The following is a 24,554-nucleotide window of genomic DNA, read 5'->3' as shown; positions in this document are numbered from 1 at the left end:
CCTCCTCCACCCGCTCGCTAGCGCCACGGCTAGCGGTCCCGCGCGCCCGAATCCCACCCAGCGGACAATAGTGTCTCTAACCGTTCAGCTCTGCGGATCGGCGAACCGGCAACGGTGGACCCTACACCGGTAGCTGGAGTTCTGTGCTTTTTTTTTTCTAACACGGACCCGTACGGGGTCTCTCCGTTTCGCTCGAACCACTATGCGCCCCCTCTGACGCCGCCATCTTTACCGCAGAATCAGTGGCGTGCAGGTCTCAAACCAATCAGTGATTTGAGAACGGGGAGGGGGCGGGGCTAATGGCAAGCCGGAGGAGGGGCTTTGTTAGCCACGCCCATTGAACGACAGTTCTCCTGAAATAAAATTATTAAAACAACAAAAACATAAATAGACATGCTAAAATGATAAAATAATAATAATAATAATACTCGTACATGAATAAACCAACCACTTAGAACATACAGTAGAATCTATTTAAGTTTTTATTTCCACAAATGTTATTCATGCCGTGATTTGTATATTTCTTTAGTTCTTTATGAGTTTATTTATTTAGTTATTTATTTACATTGTATTCTCCTTTTTAAATGTTTTAAATAACTCGTTTTTACTACTAAATGGTTAAATACATTATATTATATTATTAATACAATATATTATAATTATATTTTGATAAACTACCTTCTAAAATAACACTGGGGAACACACTGCCACTGTAGATCTGCCTCCACATATAACTCTATATGGGTAAGACTTGGCTGGAGAACATCTTAGCCACCAGAGTGATTAACAGGGGTGTAAATCTCTGACTTTACAACAAATCGGATATGATTCTGTATAAAGATTTTAGACCACGTTTCAATTCAGTTACTTTGGAAGGATTTAGAATGATTTATATAAATACACTGAAAATACAAATGTGTCTGGAGTGGCTATTTACAGTGGAAAATAAACAATAAAAACAGCCCTCCAAACTTTGTGTAGTTTCATTTAAAAATATCCTTCATTTTTTATATTTTATTTTGGCCAGTAATTAATGTGTCATCATGCATCTCAGTATTTTTATCCAACTGCCAAATAAACACTACTTTCAATAATAACAATATGCAGTAAAGAGAAGTAGGGGTTGTTCTGACAAATGGAGAGGTCCAATATATATAAGTAGGCAGTAGGCTGTTAAGCATGGTGGTGGTAGCATCATGCCCTGTGGCTGTTTTGCAAATAGTGGAACTAGTACATTGCCAAAAATGGATAGAACAATGAAGAAGCAGGAGAACCTAAGAATTCTTCAGCATAACCTCGGACTATCAGTCAGGCAGCTGATATTTGGATGTAGTGACCTCAAACACACATCAAAAGGGGTTATGGATAGGGATGCACCGATCTGATACTAGGCTCGGATATCGGTCCAGAAACTAACAAAACTTGCTGGATCAGGTATCGGATAATTAGTCTTATCCAAAGGGCCGATCCATTCACGGAACCCGATTCTCGCACTGCCGGTATTCTAGGCTTCATAACCCAGGATCAGAGGAACCTACAGACATCTTACACATATCATAGTAAACAGCAAGACCCCCCCCCCCCCATCTTACCAGATCTGTCATCAACTGTCAGCAAGTAATCCAGCTTGTCTTCCATATAAGGAGAACCGAGAAGGGAGGAGCTGCTAGCTCCTCTTCAGTCTCATAGACAACACTGTGCCGACGTCCAGCACAGTTAAAAATGTTAGTGACCAAACAGAAACAGAAATTAGGTTCATTAATGTCTGTGTTCATTTGTTATAGTTTGTTTTACAACAATCCTGATGCCTGCAGTCTCTCCCAGATGAGATCAGATATGTGGTTTATTAATTCAACAATCACGTATCGGTATCTGAATCGGAACAGAGCAGGATGGATCGGTGCATCCGTAGGTATGGAGTGGATAAAGCAGGCTACCATTATGTTTTTGAATGGCCTTCACAAAGTCCTGACCACTTCTGTGGTGTCCCGCGATATCTGCTCACATGAACGAGCGCCTTACGCAGACTACGTCATTTAGTCGCACGTGCTTTAGCTTTTCGCTGTGCTCCCAGCAACAAGCGAAGACAAACATGCACATATTTTATGCGGTCCTTTTGACCAGAGTGTCATTTAGGTTTCCAACTATGAGAACTGCAGGAATCTCAGACATGATCTCGGTGGTCTGCTTGTTAAAGGGAGCACAACAAGAAGCTACAGCGCCTCCGAGTAACGACCGAAGACCGCGTTTGGAGGCATGTGGACAGATATCGCGGGACTGCGCCCGTTATAATAACAGAATTCGGCAGTCACAAATGTCGGTGTAACACCGGAAATAGGGATTCTGTATCTCGGGCTTGCTCGCGCACTTTTTGGGAGCGAGCGAGTGGGATAGAGCGATAGATAGTGGGGTAGACAGACGTAGCCGGTGAGTGTGACGCAGAGAGCATCCTGATTGGTCTCTCATTTTGCTCGGTAGACCTATCAGTGTTGTCTGTGGGCGGGCTTTACAGTCCACCGCTCTCATTCATCGCGCCTCCTGCAGCTCCGTGGTGGAGAAGACGCACCTCCCCACTACCCCACTACTATAATAATAATAATAATAATAATAATAATAATAATAATAATAATAATAACTGCTCCTCTGTTAGCTCGCTTAATCCAGCCCAACGCCTGATCAGCCATTCATCTCCTAAAAAAGGCTGAAGTTCTCAAAACTAGATATTATAAGAAAAAAAGGGATTTCTCTAAAATAAGATAAAATAATCCTCTAATAGTCCCACAGTCGCAGTGTCACAGCAGAGAAGGGATAGCAAGATACTCAGATGCAAAAACGTAGCTAAATTATGCACACTGTATACACAATATAAATAATAGAAGTAAAAAAAGAAATTTTATTATTTTATTATTTTTATTATTAATTATTTACAGATTATTTTTTAATTGATTTATTTCTAGACTGTTTATTAGGCATTAATTTTTTGTATTTTTGTTTTATTATATATATACATATATATATATATATATATATATATATATTGTTGTTTGTTTGTTTTGTCACAAAGCAGCTTTACACAATTAGTAATCAGTAAAAAGACAAGACATCAACAACATAAGAAGACAAGAAAACCCCCAATGAGAAAGCCAAAGGTGACAGTAGCAAGGAAAAACTCCCTCAGAGCTGGAGGAAGAAATCTTGCGAGGCTCCAAAACTCACAAGGGGGACCCATCCTCCTCCGGTCAGAACTATTTAAATATTATTGATTGTGTGACATAATCTTAATATGTCTATTACAATTGCGGTGTAGTACAGCAGTGATGGTGAGAGGAATGAGAGTATTAGTATTAATATTAATATTAGTAGTGGCAGATAGTTAAGAGTCCATTTAGATTTTAACAATGTCATTAGACAGGTAGCAGTGGCAGGAGGGTGTGTATTTGGTCTGGCATGGGTGGTGGACTGGTGGGTGGCAACTGGTGTGACGCAGGTAGAGGGGTCCCCAGCAGTTTGTCTTCTAATATATATAGTTGGGATGTCTGCAACTCTGTGTCCACTCAGTGTCCATGCCAGGAAACCAAAACATAGCCAAATATCCAACCACCAATGCTTGCTGATTGCAAAAGTGTCTAGCCATCTTGCTAAAGCACATTTAACCAAATATTAGGTGTGCTCTATATATACTCTCTATGTTATTAAATATGTGTGTGTTGAGAAGTACAAGCTTATAAAGAGCACCTAAATCTGTGGACACTAGTCCTCCTCCTGGAGACATTTACATTTATGGCATTTAGCAGACACTCTTATCCAGAGTGACTTACAAGGTTACTCGTATTACAGAGGTGGGTCAGTGTAGTGTTAGGAGTCTTGCCCAGGGACTCTTATTGGTGTAGCGCAGCATAGTCACCCAGACCGGGAATCGAACCCTGGTCTCCCACATGGTGTTGTTGTAACGCAATGGCAGGTGGTGGTGTTATCTGTTGCGCCACACCAACCACCTGCATGCTTCACGTCCAGCTAAAATCACCCTCTCATGATCCTGATAACCAAGGATTTCTGAAGACATTAGCTCTGACAGAAGGGTTAGCAGTAAACCCCAAAGAGCAAGGTTGGAGACCACAGATGTACATGAAGCTGGTCGGGCACAACCCGTTGTGTTGCATCTAATGTGTAAAAGGAGCCAGTAAACTAAGAGAGACTGGTAGAGAACATGTTGTCTGTGAAATTAATCACGGTTAGGCCCAAACATGCTTTTCACCCTTCTGCACTCTCTGGTGTACAATGACTCATTTAAAAAATGTTCTCTATTCACAAGGAACTAACACAGCATCAAAACATCTCCGTGTCACTAAGGACGATCGTGATGTCGGTGTTGACTCACATTACGCATTCAGTTCATCAAGGTTTTTATTTAAACAATTATCCGCTGAGCTGAATCAGGTGTGTTAGAATACAGGAGGTTACCTTCAGGAATACAACTTCTAATCCTTAAACATAGGCTGCAACCCAAAAATCGAATTTACACAATTTCCTGCTCAGGCCAAACATAGGCGATTGTCTATTCAGTTCGTACACACAATATGTCCAAATGTTTGTGGACACCCCTTCTTGTGAATACTTTAAAACCCAGATCTGCAAATCCCCCCACATACAAATAGCCTATTCCAATATTGCAGCATTGCCAATAGAATAGGTCTCTTTGGAGGCTTGAACTTTTTGGCCAGGTGTGGACTAGAGGGGTATAAAGCCCCCTAGCATTGAGCTGTGGAGCACTGGAACTATGTTTGCTGGAATGATGGGGCTCCATCCATCCCTCTTGTCACCAATCGAAGTAACATATTCTCTTTTTTAATACCCTTGATTTCGGAAGAAGCAGTGAATAAGCAGGTGTCCCAATACTTTTGTCCAAAGGAAACGCAGAACGGTTGCACATCTTAAGAGGTTTCCACTCCAGGCAGTTGCTAAGCTGTTTCCATGTGGTTACTAGGATGGAACCTTTGCTAGGTGGTTGCTATGGTGTTGCTAGGTGCTTGCTTGATGGGTGCTATAGTGTTGCTATGGCATACCAAGTGATTGCCATTGTACTCTATGTGGTTGATTGGGTGTTACAGGTATGTCTGTGTTATTGTGAAACAAGAAGAATGCACACTTTTGTACCCCCAGTCATTGCTATGGGGCCAAATTCCCAAATATAAACTGTAGAAAGGAACTTATTTGTGTGAATTATATTGAGCATATAAATACTTTCCCCAACCAAATATATTGTCAGAAGTACATGAAACAGTTCCCTTGCAGCCATTTTTGGCTCAGACACAGTAGTCGCACCCCTTCCTCAATCTATTTCTCTCCATTTCCTTCATCCATCCGTTTCGCCCAGTGACACTCAAACAGGGCGCCAGTTGGGCACAATTTAGCATAGCTAATTCACCTTACATGGGTATTTGAGAATTGGAAAGAAAACCTGAGTACCCAGAGGAACCCCACATGGATACAGGGAGAACACACCAAACTCCTCACAGACAATGACAGGAGCAGGGATTGAGCCCACAACCCCAAGCCTCTTAATAATATACAGGTTGCAGTATTTAAAACATATATCTGTACACTCAAAGACACAGGGTTCTATACAGTACTGGAAAACGGTTGATTTGCTCATAATAGTGGAACCCTAAAAGCTTCTACAAGACTTTTGTGTATATAAAGAACCCTTTACCAGGGAACAAACCATTAAATCGCTCAGTTGGTTTAATCAGTTGCCATAGTCATATGAAAACAACTATTACTTAAGACCCCTTAAAGAGCTCCTTAAGTGTATAATCATCATATTATTACTGTTATAAAAAAAAAAAAACTTGTGTTGATCTAAAAACTTTTAGAAAGATTTCATTCCAAGTCATTCTGGTGCATTTCTATTGATCAATTCATCATGTCCAAAAGTCAGAAAATGGACACAAAAGGTTTTGTGTGACTGAGTATATGTAGATGAAATAAATTGCATACATTCAATATCCAAACAGAAGCCAACTGGCTACTCACTGTGTAAGGTGTTGACCTCATTCAACCACTAGATGGCAACCAATAAAAACATTAGAAATACACATTCTGATGCATTTTATATGGACCAGAAGACCATTTATGCACGTTTGCCCATTCATTCATTAAATACTACTATACGCTATATTCCCAAAACCAGTATCTTCTTTTATTGAAAAAAATGTTCATGGTTTAAACAAAGATGCTTTAAGAACAGACCATTAACATTTGAAATGATCATGAATTAGTAAACATACTTTATGAAGTATTGCAATCAATAAATGACAGTGAAACCCATACGCTTACAAACGACTGCACAAACAGCAGACAGAGAATACAGAGAGTAAATACTGAACTTGAATGGCCCATGCCCCATTAGTTAATCACTTAGTCCACAATCGTGCTTTAGACAACAGCTGAGGAGTGTGCTCCACTGTTCCAGCTCTGAGTTGTACACATGCTGCAGGCCTTACAGCAAGGGTTGAAAAAAAGTCTACTTTTAAAGTGTAATTTACTCAATTTTTCAGCTCAACCCAAACACAGAACATGTCTGCTGTCTATGATATGCTTCTTTAGTCCTGCAGTGGAGCTACAGTGCTAGTACAGAAAATCTTTTTGGGTGACCTCTATTATGTTAGTGTATCTGCGGCACAAAACTAAAGAAGCAAATTTCAGAGGCTGTTTACATTATTAGCATTAATGTGTGTTTCATACCCGAATAATATCTGAATCTTCATTGGCCAGATTCTGTTTACACTGTTTTACACTAAAATGTCTCTCCAGCATGACCAGGTGAGATCGGATTTTAGGGCTTGTTTACACCTGCCACTGACATGCGTTTTGTATACTGATAGTATCTAGATCTACTTTGACTGGGGCCTGTTTACACTTGTCACTAAAATGCATCCCCAGTGTGACCAGATGAGATCCGATTTTACTTTCCCACATAAACAAACACACCAACACGGACATCATTTCCCTTTTACTTGTTGTAAACAGCTTCTCATCAGAATTGTCCTGCTCCAGGAGACTAAACAGTTCAAAAGAACGAGAAACTATTGACACTATTGAAACTATTTAAACTGCAAGAAAACAAACTCTGTAATCTTGCTCTCTCCTGGTTATTTCGAGTCCGATCACAGAACACGCATTCCGTTTACACTTGTATTTAATGTGGACGAGATCCGAGCACCTCTGAATGCGGTTTAAGTGATCCAATTGTAATCAAAGTGCACCTTGGAGGCGTTTCCTACAGACAAGTTAAATCTGAAACGTGATCTGATCACCAGAAACGCATCTTAATGCCAGGTGTAAACAGGCTCACGCGCTCCTGCGTAAAAAACACATCAACATGCACATCACTGGTTACAGACGATTTTTCAGCATGGTGTTAGAGCTCCAGGAGCTTGTGAACGGTTTAGAGGAATGGTGGCGTTTCCACAACGCTGTGGAACAACAGATGGTTCTCACAATCCTGTAATCAGAAAATGGGTAATGGTAATGGTAATAACTGCGAGAAAGCAGTTAGAATTACTGATATTAGAGTTTTCTACATTTGTATTTCCAGAAAACACATTCAATTCCCACTGGTGGTAAATGTGCTCAAGCTGTGTTTCTGACCACTTCATAATGTGGTTTGAGTGATCAGACTGTAATCCGATGTGTCCTGTGCGTGTTTACAGCCGGCTTTCCAAATACGTGTTTAACAATCTGCTAAGACTGCAGTGTGCTTTTTCAATTCCGTCTACACTAAACAACAGCAACAGCAATGTCAGGAATGAGAGAATGAAGGACAATATGTTGTGGATTTGTGTTTGGATGAGCATGGTCAAGAAAAGGCGAATGCTCTGTGTGTGTGTGTGAGTGTGTGTGTGTGCGCTTGTGTGCTCCAGTGAGGGCGAAGTGTGAAAGGGAGAGGCAGAGTGAATGATTTAACGGGCAGCTGCAGTGTGAAAGAGTTTCCCTGTGTCCTCGGTCATGGAGAGAGGGACAGACATACACAAACACACACATTCATGACCTCACTGCCTGTCACTACGGTAACAAGGGCCAGTCTTTTTTTGCACTCAGTAAAAGGGTTGCATGCATATACACACTGCCTCTCTTACACACACACACACAAACACCCCAACACGAATACAAAACATACCACCCGCAGTCCAAAAGAAAGTGCTGAAGGAATTCACCAATTAACATCAGCAATTACTTTTAGAGTTTGGCTCTGATGCAGCCTGCATATCAAACGTACTCAGACTCCGCCCACACATATCCAGATATTATTTTAAATATATAGTTTTTTCTCTCCATCTCCAGCAGCTTTCTGAACATGTCTCCGTCCACATGAGAATAAAAAAACAGCCCTATAACATTGATGTTAGCCCACCAGCCCAGCAGCAAGTGTAATAGCCAAAGTAGACCTAAAAAAACCCAGCTCAAATCTGAAGTACATTTCCTAGCAACAAAGATTTTTCACAGTGCTGTTCAAACAGCAGATCAATACCTGCTTTGTACCAGACAAAAAAGCTAGAAATTGGGATAAAGGATTTTACTTTCATTGCTGTGGCAATGCCACCGTCTCTGAATCCTAATCAGCAAGAGAAGTGGAGTTTTTGTAGCCTTTTCCAATAGTGAGCGCAGGACGCTCTGTTACAGTATAATGGAAAAAGTAACCCAGTTAGCAGAAACTGTGCACAAGTTAGCATTGTGATGTGTATTTTCATATACATGTGCAATGCAGAGAAAAAGCTATACAAATCTGCAGATAAGTGCAGTGCACGCGTTTAAAACACTGCCCTCTTGCTATGGCAGCAGCAACGTAAACTTGAAGGACCCCCTTACCCGCCCCAATCACTCTGTCAGGCCAACTTGCTTTTGTCCAGCTTGTTCCAGCTTCCATTCCAGTGAGATGCTTCATTTTAAGGTGGTTAAGAGGAGATTTCTGCGGCATTTTTTTTTTATGTGAAATGGTGTACTGTAAAACAACTGCTTTATAATAGGGGTGTTAGAGACCAGAACTTCAAATGTATGAAAAGCATAAAAATAATAATCATTATAAGCATAATAATAACATTTTACAAAAATTAACAGGTATAGTAAAATAGTGGCATTTCTTTTTTTTAATAATTCATTTCTAATTTTACCCCATTTTAATTGAGGTAAATTTGGAAGGCCAATTATCCAATTCCAGGTCATGTGAACTCACCCTTTCACTAGCAATGCTCACACCACTGGGAGGGTGAAGACTAGCATATCTCCTCCAACACATATGAAGCCATCCACCTCCTTTTTTCGAACTGCCACTGATGCAGCATCGCTAGACAGACAGCAAGCTCGGAGGAAAGCGTGTCTCCACAGCTCCGATACAAGAGCTAACAGACACCTGTGCTGACCAACATTACACTAAGAGTGATGTGAGGAGGAAGTGCCATCAACCCATCCCTGAGAGAACAAGGTCAATTGTGCTCTCTCTGACTCAGGCTGCTGATGGCAAGCAGAATGACACGGGACAAATAATGGTGTTTCTGTTAAAAACGTGGCTACTATTTTTTAACTCTAACTTTTAGAGTAAACTTCAAATAATAGTTTATAGAGCAGGCACCAGGTAATGCATCTATGAGCATGTTGTGTAACAGAGTTATCTATTAAGTTGCTTTGATGTCTGATTCCTATCACCACCACTGCCTCAGAGAACAGCACATTTTACATCCAACCACTTTGAGGACTTCTTCAATCCATAGAATTTAGCAGAAATCAGTGGAATTCCTCTTGAACTACAGCAGAAGTATTTCTGTTGTACTGTGCTGACGAACTAGTCAAACAGTTCTTAGTCACTCTGGTGCACGTGGAAGCTCGGGCGGCGCGTCATCATACTGTGGTGGAGGGGTGAGGGGTTCGATGCTAGATACAGCAACTTGTGGAGAGGTGCTGGACGTCTTTCTGCCCAGCTTCTCCGATTTGATGCGCCTCACTTTGAGAGGCAGCAGTTTGAGCCCTGGACGTCCATTCCTTCGGTTCGATCCAGGAGGTTGTGCGTGTGCAGGATTTGAATCGTCTGCTCCGTTCTGTGTTTGAGCGGGCTGTGCCGGTGCTGGGTCAGACCCCTCCAACCCGCCCTGCGGCCTCTCCATCAGTTCTTCATAGGCCGGGAGCTGGGTGGTGCTGTCTTGTCGTGAAGTGAACTGGCGAATGGGGTACTGTTCATTGCCAACCACTTCCTCGTAACTAGGCACAGCATAGTGTTCTGCTTGTTCTGCTTGGCTACAAGGAACAGAGAAGAACGGTTATTAAAAACAACTAACCTTTGACATTTAACAGCATTTTAGCAATGTACATTGTGAAGCACATCATGGACCTGACCATACTCACATACTGTGTTTACACGCACACCAATGGTTTGTAAATAAGACTGCTTGTCTTACCAAGATACATTAGGATTTCTTTAGGACTGTCTGGTTATCATGACTGGACAAAGAAATGCATGAGCAACTCAAGAAAAAATAATAGTTTGAAAATGAGCAGCTACATGTTTATAATGTGTATATAACTACGCTACACAGACCCATCATGCCTCTGAGTTTTGGCTCATCTTCTGGATTTAAACATTATACACCGTACAACACTGAAGGTTTGCCACAAACATCTCGTCTCTGTGCCATTCTGCCATATCTGTGCCATTCACGACATAATGAAATACCTCCTCAAGCGCCTCCATACTTAAGAGAAAAAAAATCTGTTTCCACCCACATGCCGATTCGCACAGGTTTAATATAACCTGAGGTTATTTTTGTGTCTCGTTTTTACGGAAGGTAAAAGGCGGCGGAATCTTTATTGACGCAGGAGCGAGCAATCTGTAAAAATGACGCACCTTTGGACGGGACTAAAATCACTGAGAAACTCTGGCTTCCCACCTCCCCCCAAGTAAATCCTGTCCGAATAGAGCTTTAGTGTCATATTTAGCAGCATTTCTTGCAATGTATCTCCAAATGAGCAACTTCACAGGAGGAAAAACTTTCTTAACTGCCAAACAATGTAAATATATATATAGGAACTGTGTTCTCTGGTATGATGGTGCTCCATCCAATACTTCTGACCATACTAACACTCTTGTCACTAAATTTAGGTTGGAATAGTGTATTTACTCACGTGTAAAAAAAAAAAAAAAAAAAAAAATTGGTACAACCAGATTTTTCCCTAAAGCAAATGTGTCTTCTCACCTCTCTTCTTCTTGGTTTTGATCTGTGCGTGTGTCGCCATTAGTCTGCGGCTGTCTGAGTGATCGGCGTTTGTTGCGTAAGCCCAGGCAGAGGGCCAGAATCAGCATGGCCACTCCTACGCCCAGCATCACGAAGGCTGCTGTTGATGTGTTACTAGACGTGCTTGCGCCCTGGCCTGGCCGCGAGCTGTTTCCGACCGAGGCTGCCGGCACCACGCTCCATACGACCATCACAATGCCCAGGGCCACCAGCCCCATGCCCAGCGCCGCCGCAGCATACTGGGAAGCAGAATTCGAGCTGCTGGTGGTGCCAGAGCTGGGTGACGTCTGCCCGCTGTAGGACATGTCCAGCTTCTCAAGAGAGAACGAGAGCTTCTCTTTTAGTTCCTCATGTCATCCAGTCATTGCCCAATCACATGCTTGCATATTGACACCTGTTGTTCTGTCTTGCAGCGCATCTCTACTCGCGGTGTGGACTCTCTGGTGTAAAGTGAAGTGAGGTGAGTCTGTGAACTGAAAACAAAGACAGAATAAGCAACTATAACTACAACAGTTAATAGTAGGGGTGTTGATACACTTGAGTATTGCAATATTATGTTTTGCACTGCGGTCCTTCTGGTTCTCAAGAACACAGTATAGATTTTTAATGAATATTTTACATGCAAAATTTGGTGGCAGACAGCGCATAATTTTATGTTGCACTTAAACTCTGCCCACTAGATAGCATAACACTCTTCCACTGCAATGTAAACTAGTTTTATACTGACAGTTTTATTATGACAGTTTTATTAAAATGCAATTAGAAAACAATATATCTCCTTGCATAAAGTATCACAATATATTAAATCGCAACCCCTGTATAGTAATTAGGGATGTAATTAAAACACTAATATATATTAAAAATAACAATATTATATCTTACAATACTGTATGAATTGAGTGATTTTTTTTTATTAATTTTTTGCTTAAAAGGTTTAGTCTGACAGTTTTCTGTAATATTTAAACTCTGACTGCTAGATAGATCTAGATATATAGATAGATCTGCTAGATCTTCAAATCCCACTTTTCTTACTGTATATAAAGTCAACTTTTACTTGACCTTGATACATATGGTGTGTTTTTTTATACTATTAACTACTACTACGTTTTTCTAAAATTAAAAAAAGTAATATATCATCTTGCTTACAGTATCACAATATATTAAATCATAACCCCTGTATCATAATACATATTGAATTGCTAGGTTCTTTCCGATATCCAGCCCTAGTTAACATCCCCAATACATCAATCTCAAGTAGTGCGGTGAACCAAATAGTTTGCAGGTGAAAAAAAATAAACACTCATTAAACTTGGATAATTATGAGGTTATATGGTTAGAGAAGTCAAAATGCAACAATACAGGACTTTTGTTATTGTAGGACTTATATCATTGTAACACCCAGAGACTATGGAATTATTAGTGTAGGTAGAATTTCAGTCTATTTGAAGGCTCACATGAACAAGTAAGAACAGAAACAAACAAAATCTGAAGTCCAAAACATCAGAAAACCAGGATAAACAGAATTAGAGAGAAGAAAACACTTGAGGAGTTGGAGTGAACCTACACAAACAAGACTTTGGTGGGACTGACACGAGAACCAGGCAGAACGTCAGTACTCCGGTGAGTGCGACCTCCCAAGACAACGAATGGAATACAACACCAATAAACCATAATATAATTTTTCTTTTGCATTTAAAAATTTCACATCCTGCCTCATATAAGTGGATTTACATTGGTCCTTCGGGGCAATGCAAAGCTACATACCCCTCTCATTATTAATGGGAAACGCCAGTTCCATCAGATGCAGAAAATGAGGGGTCCAGCATGTCAAATTTGGAGGAAGCAGAGAATGGAAACAGTTGAGAGAGCTACATTTTATGTAAATTAATTCAGCTAAAGCAATATGCTGGCAGGTGGTGTCTGGGTACTTTGTGTCTGCAGCTCAATGTATGAAATATTCCATTTTTCTCTTTTCAAATCTTCCTCTGCAAAGTGGGAGGACAGCTGCAAAAGCTCATGTATTTAAACAGAGCTGTTTCTCATCCAAAATTATAAATCCATGGAAAGATGGTTAGATATTAATATACAAAATTCACTGATGCCGACCATAAGCCATAACAACAACTGCAATTCTTCCTGGTCAGGGTCTTTAAGGTAGGTCTGAAGCCTCCCTGGAATCACAGAGTACAAGGCAGGAACACCCTCTGGACAGTGCAAGGTACCACACACACCAATTCACTCACACCTAAGGGGCAATTTAGCATGGCCAGTTCATCTACCATGTGTTAAATGTGGGAAAAAACCCACGCAGACACAAAGAGCCACCGACACAGCAAACAGAGACCAGGGCAATGGCCGAGGACCACACCCGCAAGCCACTGGAGCTGTGTAGCATACTACCTGAATCTAATTAAAAGTACACAAGTATTGACTTAACCAGACTAAAGTTTCATCAAATATTGCAGGGAATTCCCTCACAACACATGTATGCAGCTAACTGAGGAAGAAGGGGGGAACAAAGTCATGACTGTAGTTAAAAAGTCCAATGAGTCATTTTTCAAGAGCTGTGTGTTGTCAAGTCCCTGGTTATATGATACAATACCATGCATTTGGGATGTGTTGTGACACTGTAAACAAGCCAATATATTGTTATTGTTTATATTTATTGTCATAAATGCATTAAAACACCATCATATGCATTAAATCTGAGTATAAGAAATGTTTACTTTCCATGCAGTCAGAACAGTGAGAACTAAAGACAACCTAGAGGTTTAAACACAACTTAAAATGAACCACCAATCTTTTCTCGTAAACTATTAATAAAAAAGCCATACTGTGATCAGCAGCTGGAGTCAGAGAGAGCACAACTGGCCATGCTCTCTCCATTGGCGGCAGTACAAAAAGAGGCTATGGCTGACTTCACATGTATCGCAGGAGACGTTCCTAGCTTTGCTATTGCTTGGGGGAGCTACAAATGGGTGGGTAAATTGGCAGTAAAAAAATGGGGAAAAAGGGGGAAAAAATCAATACTGTGTTTTTGTGAGTCAAAACAGTATTGCAGAACATAATATTGCAATACTTCAATATACTAATATTTTCATTTCATTTACACCCCCTCAATATTTTCATTTTCCCATTCAACAATTAAGACATCGGTCCACCAATATACCGCGGGCCCCTAGTGACACCACAGGCAGAATGAGCGGCAAACCTTATTGGTGAACTGTTAAAGATACAGGTGATGAAAAATGGTGCCATCTAAAGCCAAATGGTATGAAGAATTGAAAAATATTTTCACTATAAAAATGAAATGGCATTAAGAGATTATTATATGATTATAAGAGGTTATTACTGTACATAAGTGCTTCATTTAGAGTTAATTATAAAAATCAGCTTACAAATGAATAAGCCTAAATATAGATATTATTATATAATCACTAATATATCTAACATTAGTGACATTATATAGATATTATAGCAGTTTGAGAAAATGAAAAGAAACTAAATGTAAAAGGTGTGTAAAAACTCCCTGTCACTAAAGGCTGAGCAGATTACATTTCCTTGGGTTTTTATTTCCTCTTTCCCTCCCTGTATGCGTAGATAAACCCGATACTATCAAAAGGTTTTATTCCTTCTTTCATGAAGGAAGGCATTTTCCCCTTATCCCTAAAGGTAATACGACACCCTAATCCTTGTTACTTTGCAGCTGCACCCCTTTTTGAACTCTTGCTGCAAAATTCTTGTTCGAAATCTTAGCAGAACAACTGAAACTTGCTTTACTGAAAATAAGATACAGTCAGGTTGTATCACTGCAAGACACAGAATATAGATAAAGTAGTAACACAGATTAATAAAACCAGTAATAGGAGGAAGAGTACATTACGATTATCAGAAGTTACCTTCTGAGTAATGCACAGTGCCTTACTCTTCGGAACCGAAAGGGTTAAAGCTAATGTCATGCCAACCCCTTTCCATTATCTGAGAGGATTAAAAAGACCCATATCATGGAAAACCAAATTTAAGATAAGCAATTATGTTTCAAAACAATTTACTCTTCAGTCCATTTAGTTCACCCTGTCTAATGAATGCATTCAGCTACTTTAAGTTGCACTCATTGCTGACACAAATGTGCAAATGCACACACACACACACACACACACACAGCTTGTCTGGTCCCTGTATAAAAGCACCGCCAATAGAATAAGACTCTCTGGAGCAGAGTCTATTGGCACCATGCCTAATGCCAGGCATGGACAAAATGTTTCTGAATGCATTGAAATTCTAGTCTACATCTAGTAGAAAACCTTCCCCTGGACAGTAGAGACAGTTACTCCAACAAAAGCAGGATACATTGTTTTGTTTTTTTTTATTTAGGAAAAAACAGTGTGTCCAAATACTTTTGTCCAAACAGTATATGTGGAAGCTAAGCTTCTATGGCATCACACAAACAAGGATTTATAGCATGGCTTGGATGTCTTAATGGCACAGTATCAAAATCCAATCTAGGAGATAAACAGCATAATGAAAACGGTTATGTAAAGACGTTATGCCTGTTGTGAATCACTAAACAGATAAACTTCAAATGGAAAACTATTAAAATAAGCAGAATATGGGTCTGAATATGAACATGAGCTACTCTTTCCTACTGAAATACACAGTCATGTATGCTCTTATATGTATACTCCATCACATAAGAGTTAGAAAGCTGAGCTAAGCAGAGCTGTAGAAATACAGCCAATAAAAAGATTCTTTATCTTCCTAAGAGGCCCTGATGAACATAAAACCTAAGGACAGTTTGGCAGGATGGAAAGGATATACCAGTATTGCCTTTTTTTAAAACAAACAGTTTAAGCCACAGTAAAAGGGCTCGGAGCACACACATGCACGCGCACACACACAGACATACACACATATCTGTACACTGCTAAATCACCACTCATTCACACACAGCTTCAGAAAGGGGAAGTAACTGTAGGCCTTCCCATAACCCAACAACTTCCTATAACCCAGTTCTTGTCACTCTTATTTAGACAACTGATCTCAGATCAACAAGAAAATGCAAATCTAAGAGCTCTTAAAGGGGCAGGACATCATAAAACTAGCATTTAACACTATTTGTTGTGTATTACACTAGGTTCACCACCGACTTTGCAATCTGATTGGCTGAGAAGTATTCTATAAGTGCCAAGATCACCAGCTATTAAAAAATAATATGGCGTTTCACGTCATGGCAGTTATTGCAGACGTCTTTCATTAAAACATGATTAAACCCAATGACCATAGATAACACGGACGCCATGCTTTCATTCCCTTCTGTTCTATAGAAATGAAGCCAAGTGCAGTTCATGCAAGTTCCACTACAACTCAGCTACGCTATGTGGTACACAGAAAGGGCACCATGCAGGTCCTACAGACAACCAGTCTCTTCCAGCTAAGGCTGTCAGTCACTTATATAACACAAGTGTAACCCCGCCTTCTTATGATATAGCAGAATAAAGCTTGAAAAACTGATTTCAGGGGGGAAATAGAACACCTGCCAGCATTAGCACAGGGGAAAGTAGCTGTTGGGATTATACACTGGAGATGGAAAGACAGCTTGGAAGAGTAAAATGATTGTCATTGAAACATATGGGGATGGGCAGAGCTACAGATCAGACCTCAACCCAACAGCAGAATCGCACGACCTGTGGTTTTCTCCACACACTGCACACACACGTGACAGACAGCTGCTCGGTCTGTGTGTTTCCGCTGCAGCTCTGCAAGCAGACTCCACATTGTTATTGTAATTTGGTTGTCGATGAAGTCGATGAGTCGTTGCAGCTCTAATATAGATCAGAGCTCTTTGTGTCTTCATTGTCTCAAAATCTAATAAACAGCAGGCAAAAAACACACCAGGGCCAATACCTCATGGTGAAACATCTCATGTATTATTATTGTATTTTTATTGCTGAAATCTGCAGCATAGCATTATATCTTTCAGCCTTGTCAAATTTATAGAATTTAATACATTTTTCATATTTTCATTCACCAATGTTCTCTCACGACAATGTATACCCAGTTCAGACTTTGCATCACACAACCATTGGAAATCCCTGCAGTGCTCAACCAGTCCTAGCCACTAATCTAACCACTAATCTATAGGCCAAACAATACAACCAAGCTAGCATTAGAATTTCAAGCAACCTGGTCTGGGTTATAGTCTTCAAACCAGAAAATCTTGCTTGAAAAAAAAAAATGCTGCTGTAGTAAGCCAGTATAGGCATGCTTACAACAGGTGTAGCCATGGTTCAGTCTTTTCGTGGGTGTGTGAGGTGTGTGCCAGGGTTTTGGTGAGTTGGCTCTTCAAGGAAAGCCTGACACTTCCTGGTTATGAATCACTTAAAAGGCGCATAGTGACAAGTATTATAGGAAAAATAAAAGGCTATTATGATTAAGATTATGTCCTCTGACATCAATGCATTACCTGCTTCCGCATGCCCAGGTCAGTGACACCTAACTGCTGACTCATTTAAACGAGTAAGTGAGCACTTAGATAACCGTAAGAAACTGCAGAAGTACTGACTCATGCAGAATCAGTAATATTCTGTACATACTGTCTCACAAGGGGAGGCTAATTTCCATCATGAAGTTGCCTCTATATTTCATGGTTATACATACAGTAAGGATGCACAATGATATCTGGTCCATATCTGTATTGGCAGATATTATTATTATGACTATTCTGTTGGTTTGACTAGGCCTGAGACTGTTAAGGCCTCAATTAGTAAAAAAACAAACAAACCAAAAACATACATTATTAGTATTTTAAAACTTCATTGTTTCTTTATGGAGTAAGACACATCAATACACGTGGCAACGTTTTGCGCATGCTGTGTGAACTGATATCATACGTCTGTATGGAACAGTGTATGTGTACATACAAGTGTTCAGTTTCAAATGTTCAAGAAAAAGTCAATAAATCAATCTTCAGTTCATATGAATGTTTCTTATTGCTAGAACAAAATAAAATGTTGCTTTTAGTATTATTATTAGTGGTAATACTAGTGTCTCTGTAACTGCATCAGTTACTGTGTCTGAACGTACTACAAGTGACAACATCAACACTTTTTCTTCCAGTAAATTTTATAAAAGCCCTAATTCTCAAGGGAATGCAGGACCACACAGTAATCGTGCCCCAATCAGCGTCAAATGTCAAAGAAAGGGAATAAGAAAAGAATTAAAGCAATGATTGTAAAAAGATGGACAGTGCAACATCTTTCAAAAGTGCTTTATCATAGATGGTGTTACACTTAGGTATAAAGCCTTGGCTGGCAGAGACCATCTATAGGATGCATTGCACCCTTTCTGTTCATTACATGGAGTAGCTGAATGGTCCTGAAACGTACATGAACTGCACTTTTACAGTTAAAACATTCCACTTCCTGGACCACTAAGGAATCCAGGGGGAAAATCTGCTCTTGCTCTGCACTGTATCCTTAACGAAGACGGTTCTGGATCATGCTTGGTCTGGGATAGAACGGAAAGGAATGGGACCACAGTGTCCATGTTTTCTAAACTCATTGATTTAAAGCAACATTATGTAGTATTTTCCCTTAAAATAGCAGCTTCAAAGTCATTCTGACGCTCCACTGACAGGTAATAGGCAGAATGGCATCTCTGTCATTGCAATTTTTGTCATTGCCCGCTACACCAAATACTGCATCGTGTAACTCTGGAGGAGCTGCATGAGCTCTCTCAAGAACTGCGTAACACTGCATAGCCTGAAGCATTATTGTGAGTAATCTTGCAATTGCAGTATCAGCTTGTCAACAAATGCACATGTACCAGTAGAGGTGATTGAAAGGTGATCTGTATTTACTGCATTAATGTTATACTGAATTAAACTCCCAAACTGCAGGGGGAGCCCCATTCTTGCATAATGCTGCTTTAACTGTTTACTACAGTTACATTTTCCACACTGGTATTTAAATAAGAGGATCTGTTACGATCACAGCCCAGGGTTTGATTGTTGCTTAGTTTATGGAGTTTGGAGCAGGGATTTTCTCATGTTGCTTCTGCCTACTTGTGTGTTGACCTCTGCCTGTTGTGAAGCTTGGGAGTGCTGGATAACCTTTGTTTTAAATCAACCTAAACTAAATTAGAAACCCTGTTTGTAACTCAATTCCATGGTCTGGGCAGTCTAGAGCCTGACTTGGCAGCGACTCAGATGTTTTGAATGTGGCTTTAGGGAAGAGGGCTGAGACAGAGAGCGAGAAAGAAGGAGCGAGAGGGGGAGAAAGAGGAATAACTGGAAATGGCAGAAGAGACAGCAAGCCTGAGCATGCCGCAGTGCAGAAATCCCGCAGAACAGCTGGAGAATTTGAGGAATTTGCCTTCATGAAGATAGGGAATCTAACATTATATCAGACAATGGAATCTGGTCTATTTTGATATAAAGGAATTTGATATTTAAAGACATTTTACACCCAATATTTTATGCATCAGTAACAACAGATAATTAAAAACTTGTTCAAATACTCTGTCATACTTAGAACAGTGATGTACACAGTCACACCAGAATATCATGACCACCCCTGGTTTTGAACCACTTACCACATAGAAGCACTGTGCAGTTCTATAATTACACACTGTAGTCTGTTTCTCTGCATACTTTGTTAGCCTCCTTTCACCCTGTTCGTCAATGGTCAGGACCCCACAGGACCACCACAGAGCAGGTGTTATTTGGGTGGTGGCTCATTCTCAGCACTTCAGTGACACTGATGTGGTGTTAGTGTGTTAGTGTGTGTTGCGCTGCTGGTACAAGTGGATCTCACACAGCAGTGCTGCTGGAGTCATAAACACCTCAGTGTCACTGCTGGACTGAGAATAGTCCACCAACCAGAAATATCCAGCCAACAGTGTCCTGTGGGCAGCCCACTGATGAAGGACTAGAGGATGACCAACTCTGCAGAAACTGACATGCCTCTCTCCCTCTCTGACTTTCATTCTACAAAGTGGACCAACTAGGTAGGAGTGTCTAATAAAGTGGACAGTGAGTAGACACAGCACTGCTCTCGCACATAGCAAGCACACACTAACCACCACCACCATGTCAGTGTCACTGCAGTACTGAAAATGACCCGCCGCCCAAATACCACCAGTTCTGTGGTGGTCCCGAGGGGTCCTGATCATTGAAAAACAGGGTGAAAAGAGGCTCACAAAGTATGTGTAGAAACAGATGGACTACAGTCTGTCCACAGCGCTCCTATATGGTAAGTGGATCTGATAGATTGGGCCATGTCTGTGTTCTTTGAGCACTGGTGATGTGTACAGCTCATGTTTAACCCCTCCTGGCCCCATCACTGAACCTGGTGGTACCTTGGTGGGCATCCATATGTGGACCCAACATGGAATCCATGGACAAAACTTTCTAGTTCTCATTTGGGATAACCATACAGGCCCACATGGGCATGTAATCTGCTCTTCTACACTACATAGACTGCTCTAAAAATACTGATTATATTTTATTTTGTTAATATAAATAAAAAAACTAATGCCTAATTATATACATATTCCTAAATTATAAGTAGTGATCTTATTATTAACAATACAATATCAATATCAATAGAATGCATCCAGATGCTGTAGTTTTCATTGCCAGGGGAAAGCTACTCCAGACTGGTAGCTTTTTTCTGCATGACCCAATAATGTACTTGCACACAGCTGGTCAGGAAGCAACAAGGCAGCCAACTGCACAGTTACTTATGGTTTAGCAGAATTCAGATGTTATACTAAAAGTGCTGTGATTCCTAATGAAGCAGAGCAGACTGAGACAGGTATGGATCGATACACATGTTAACCTGCTGATTAACTGCTAAAGTTTAACCATAATCGCGTGAAACTAGGGCCGGCATAATCAATTACGAAATTACGTTGATTTGCATAATGTGTGACGATGCTTCACAAAGATGGCCGCGCCTACTGAAAGCATGTTGTTGTTTTTTTTAGATTGCAAGCTGCAGCTCCAATCCGTGCATCTAAAGTGTGGGAATATTTCACACAGAGATGTCATATTGCTAAAACGTTTCTCCATGGCTGCAGAAAGTCCATGTTATATTTCACTGTGCATTTTGATAGGAAAAACGTCATCAGTCTGTTCGTTTTTACCCTTATCTGACTGCTACTGTAAAATGTGTAAAACTAACAAGCCTCTTTGGGAAGCACAGTAAAGACATGACTAATCTGATACACACTGAGAGTGGAGATAGGTGGTATGAATACAAATGTGTATGACAGTAATTTTCAAGATTTTGGTGGTTTCATGATGTATCATGGTATTTTAATCATTCAGATATTATTAGCCAGTAAAACTGACTTAAAAATGAATCATTGCCAAGAATTGCCTTCTTTAAAAAAAAAACAGAATCCTGTTACAAACAGTAGGCCTGTCAGTGGCTTAGTTTACTACTCTTGTTTTCAAGCAATTAGGCTGCTGAACTGCCAGTAGTATCAGCGTATCAGTCCAGTCCGTCACAAAGCTATCGCACCTCCACCCCATATACACACGCACACTCTGCACCCTGCACTTACTTACTTACTGAAAGTGTGACCTCTGCTCAGTCACACTGCACCCACCACTACTTCTCCTCACAACACTACAATTAAATCACACTTTCTTCAATGTCTACATGTAAATATTAATGTAAACACTTCACAGATTATAACCTGTACATTTTAAACACTGCAGTAATATATGTATAGAGTGTGTATAGAGTAAGTTAATGAGTATATCACTGCTGTCCAATGAAAACCATGTATCTCCATTTTTGCCCATTTTTTTAACCATGTAGCTGCTTACACTGTGTTCAATAATTCTGATGGACAGACCAATAGAAACGCTCTAAATTACTTGTAATAAAGTCTTATTTTACTTTACCATCCATTCAAAGTTAAGAGAATTTTGTGGCGCAACACATAACACCACTACCTGCCAGTGAGTTACCACATGTGGGAGACCAGACCATATTCCTGGTCAGGGTGACTATGCTGCACTACACCAATAGGAGTCCTTGGGCAAGATTCCTAACACTACACTAGCATACAAAGAGAGACAGAGACAGACTGTAGCTGAGGTGTCTCACAGACTTCACTGGTTGATGACCTCTCCCAAAGATCTTATTGGACTTCTAACATCTGCCTCTCCTCTGTAATCGGGAGTTCGCCAGCTGAAGCGAGCGGTTTTACTTTAAATCAAGTGGACGTAAAAAAAGCTCAAGGCATCTGCTGTGTGCTAGCCAACTATCATAATGCCAAAACACATCTCGCCTTTCTAGATGTTCTGCAGCGTATTTAAAATGCTTGTTTGTGCAAGCAATGCTGCACAGTAGAACTGTGCTCCACCCTCTTGGCTCTCTTGACAATAGCTACATTTTCAAGCAGATTCTTGGCAGTCCTGGGGGGGGGGGGGGGGGGGGGGGTGGGGGGCAGTTCCCACCAAGATTTTTCTTGACCTCCACCATGAACAGCTATATCCTAATAACAGTTTAAACTGTGAGAAGAAAACCGTTGGCTTCTTACAGCCCTACCCTGCCTTGTGGGCATCAATTAGTTCCTTAGAGGAGCCCATGGTTGCTGAATGTTTCGTCCAAGGTTTGAAGATTGAGTCAGAGAACTTCTACAGCTTGGAAATTAGATTCAGCTGACAGTTCCGGTTGTTATGTTATGACAGACACAGTAATCATTTATTAGGATTTGCTGAAAATAATAGTAATCTACGCAGACCCAGACACATGCCTGGACGAGGGTGTAGTGGTATTATTTGGGTAATACCACCTTACAGCCCAAACTGAAGTCACATGAATGCAGACATAAGGATCCTGCTGCTTGCTGCTACACTTACTGGTTTGATTTCCCTACATCAACACTGTAAAGCTTAAAAAGCGAGAGATGCATAACTGCATAAGGGTATCAGACAGAAAAGGAATCACCTAAATGAACTAAATCTTCATGGATGAAACAGACCTGAGCAGAAGTAGATCGCCAACGATTGTCAACGATAAACTTCTGTAGAAGTAAAAGGATCATAATACAAAAGGGAGCTACAAATCCCCACAGATACACGCTGAGATTTGAGTGACATCGGCGTAAGATTTGCTCAGGTTAAATAGAAATGAATATAAAAACAATTATATATCCTATATTGTGTGGAGTACATGTGTCCACGACCTGACAGCTAACTGTAAAGCACAGCCTAACATTTTCTGGCTGCTGCAAAATGACTGATTTTGGAAAAATAACTAAATAAAAGCCCACTTCTCTTTCTGGAAACGTGCACACTGCCTGGTTAACGTTTGCAAGTCTCTGGGAAACTTTCAGAGGCACAAACTGAGCTAAACGATGCAGCTGCAGCAAGCCCTGCCAGGTCTGTAGTTAACACCTTCCTGTAGCAGCAGCAACGCAATCAGGAAGGGCTTTCAATACATCGTGCTACCATGATATATCTGGAAATATGATGATATACGAATATCATCAGTATCTCCCAGCGCCATCTACTACCTCTATAACCAACTAGTTGCACTCCTTCACAGCAGGACAAGGCTGCAGACTCCTGAAACACAGATGTCGTCTGGGCTGCAGCAAGTCCGCCCGTAGCTAGCTATCTACATATGTCAGATACTTGTACAGATACTCGTGGCAGATCTCCAAAAATGCTTGAATGACTTTTTACAGGAAAAAGCAAAGATGTTTTTAACTTCTTTTTAAAGTCATTTGGAGCGTTTCTTGTGGTCTGTTCATCCAGAAGTATGTAGAGCAGCTACAGGGTTCAAACCATGGAGGAAACTAAAAACGGACACAAATGGAGAGAGCTGGCTACATGTTTTTATTTTTTTTAGTGGACAGCAGCGATATTCTGTATACAGTAATATTTGAGATATATGTCTAATATACGTAGGTAATTTATGTGTAATATCTATCTCATCCCTCATCCAGCGCCTGGTTGGTGGAGTTGTGCCTGAAGAAGTGACCAACTTCACACAACACAAACAAGCCCCTCTTCACGCCTACTGTGCACTAAAGCAGGCTATTGGTGTGGTATGGCTGGCGGTCCATGTTAGCTATAGCTAATTTATGGGTAGACGGATGTAGATAAAGGAATAAAGGACCAGTAAGCTTTAGCTAGCTAAATGTTGGAGAGAAACTTTTGCAAACTTAAGGCTAACGTAAAACCGCCCTCCCTCATAGTACTTACCTCGGACTTCGGTTCAGGCAGTCCTCCTGAGCCTTTGGTGAAGA

General features: G+C 40.6%; 1 protein-coding gene across 1 annotated transcript; it reads right to left on the bottom strand.

Moving 5' to 3' along the window:
- Nucleotides 1–6,195: 6,195 nt before the first annotated feature.
- tmem51a (transmembrane protein 51a) lies at nt 6,196–24,554 on the bottom strand. The gene is made up of 3 exons (XM_072680874.1): nt 24,511–24,554; nt 11,244–11,755; nt 6,196–10,287 (listed from the first exon to the last, which is right to left on the bottom strand). Exons 2-3 carry the CDS (start codon nt 11,585–11,587, stop codon nt 9,858–9,860), a joined length of 774 nt encoding a protein of 257 aa, XP_072536975.1. The 5' UTR covers nt 11,588–11,755; nt 24,511–24,554; the 3' UTR covers nt 6,196–9,857.

The sequence above is a fragment of the Salminus brasiliensis genome, chromosome 6, assembly GCF_030463535.1.
Source record: "Salminus brasiliensis chromosome 6, fSalBra1.hap2, whole genome shotgun sequence".
In the NCBI taxonomy this organism is placed as follows: domain Eukaryota; kingdom Metazoa; phylum Chordata; class Actinopteri; order Characiformes; family Bryconidae; genus Salminus; species Salminus brasiliensis.
Note: the sequence above shows the minus strand (reverse complement) of the source record. Positions and strands in the feature narration are given on the sequence as shown.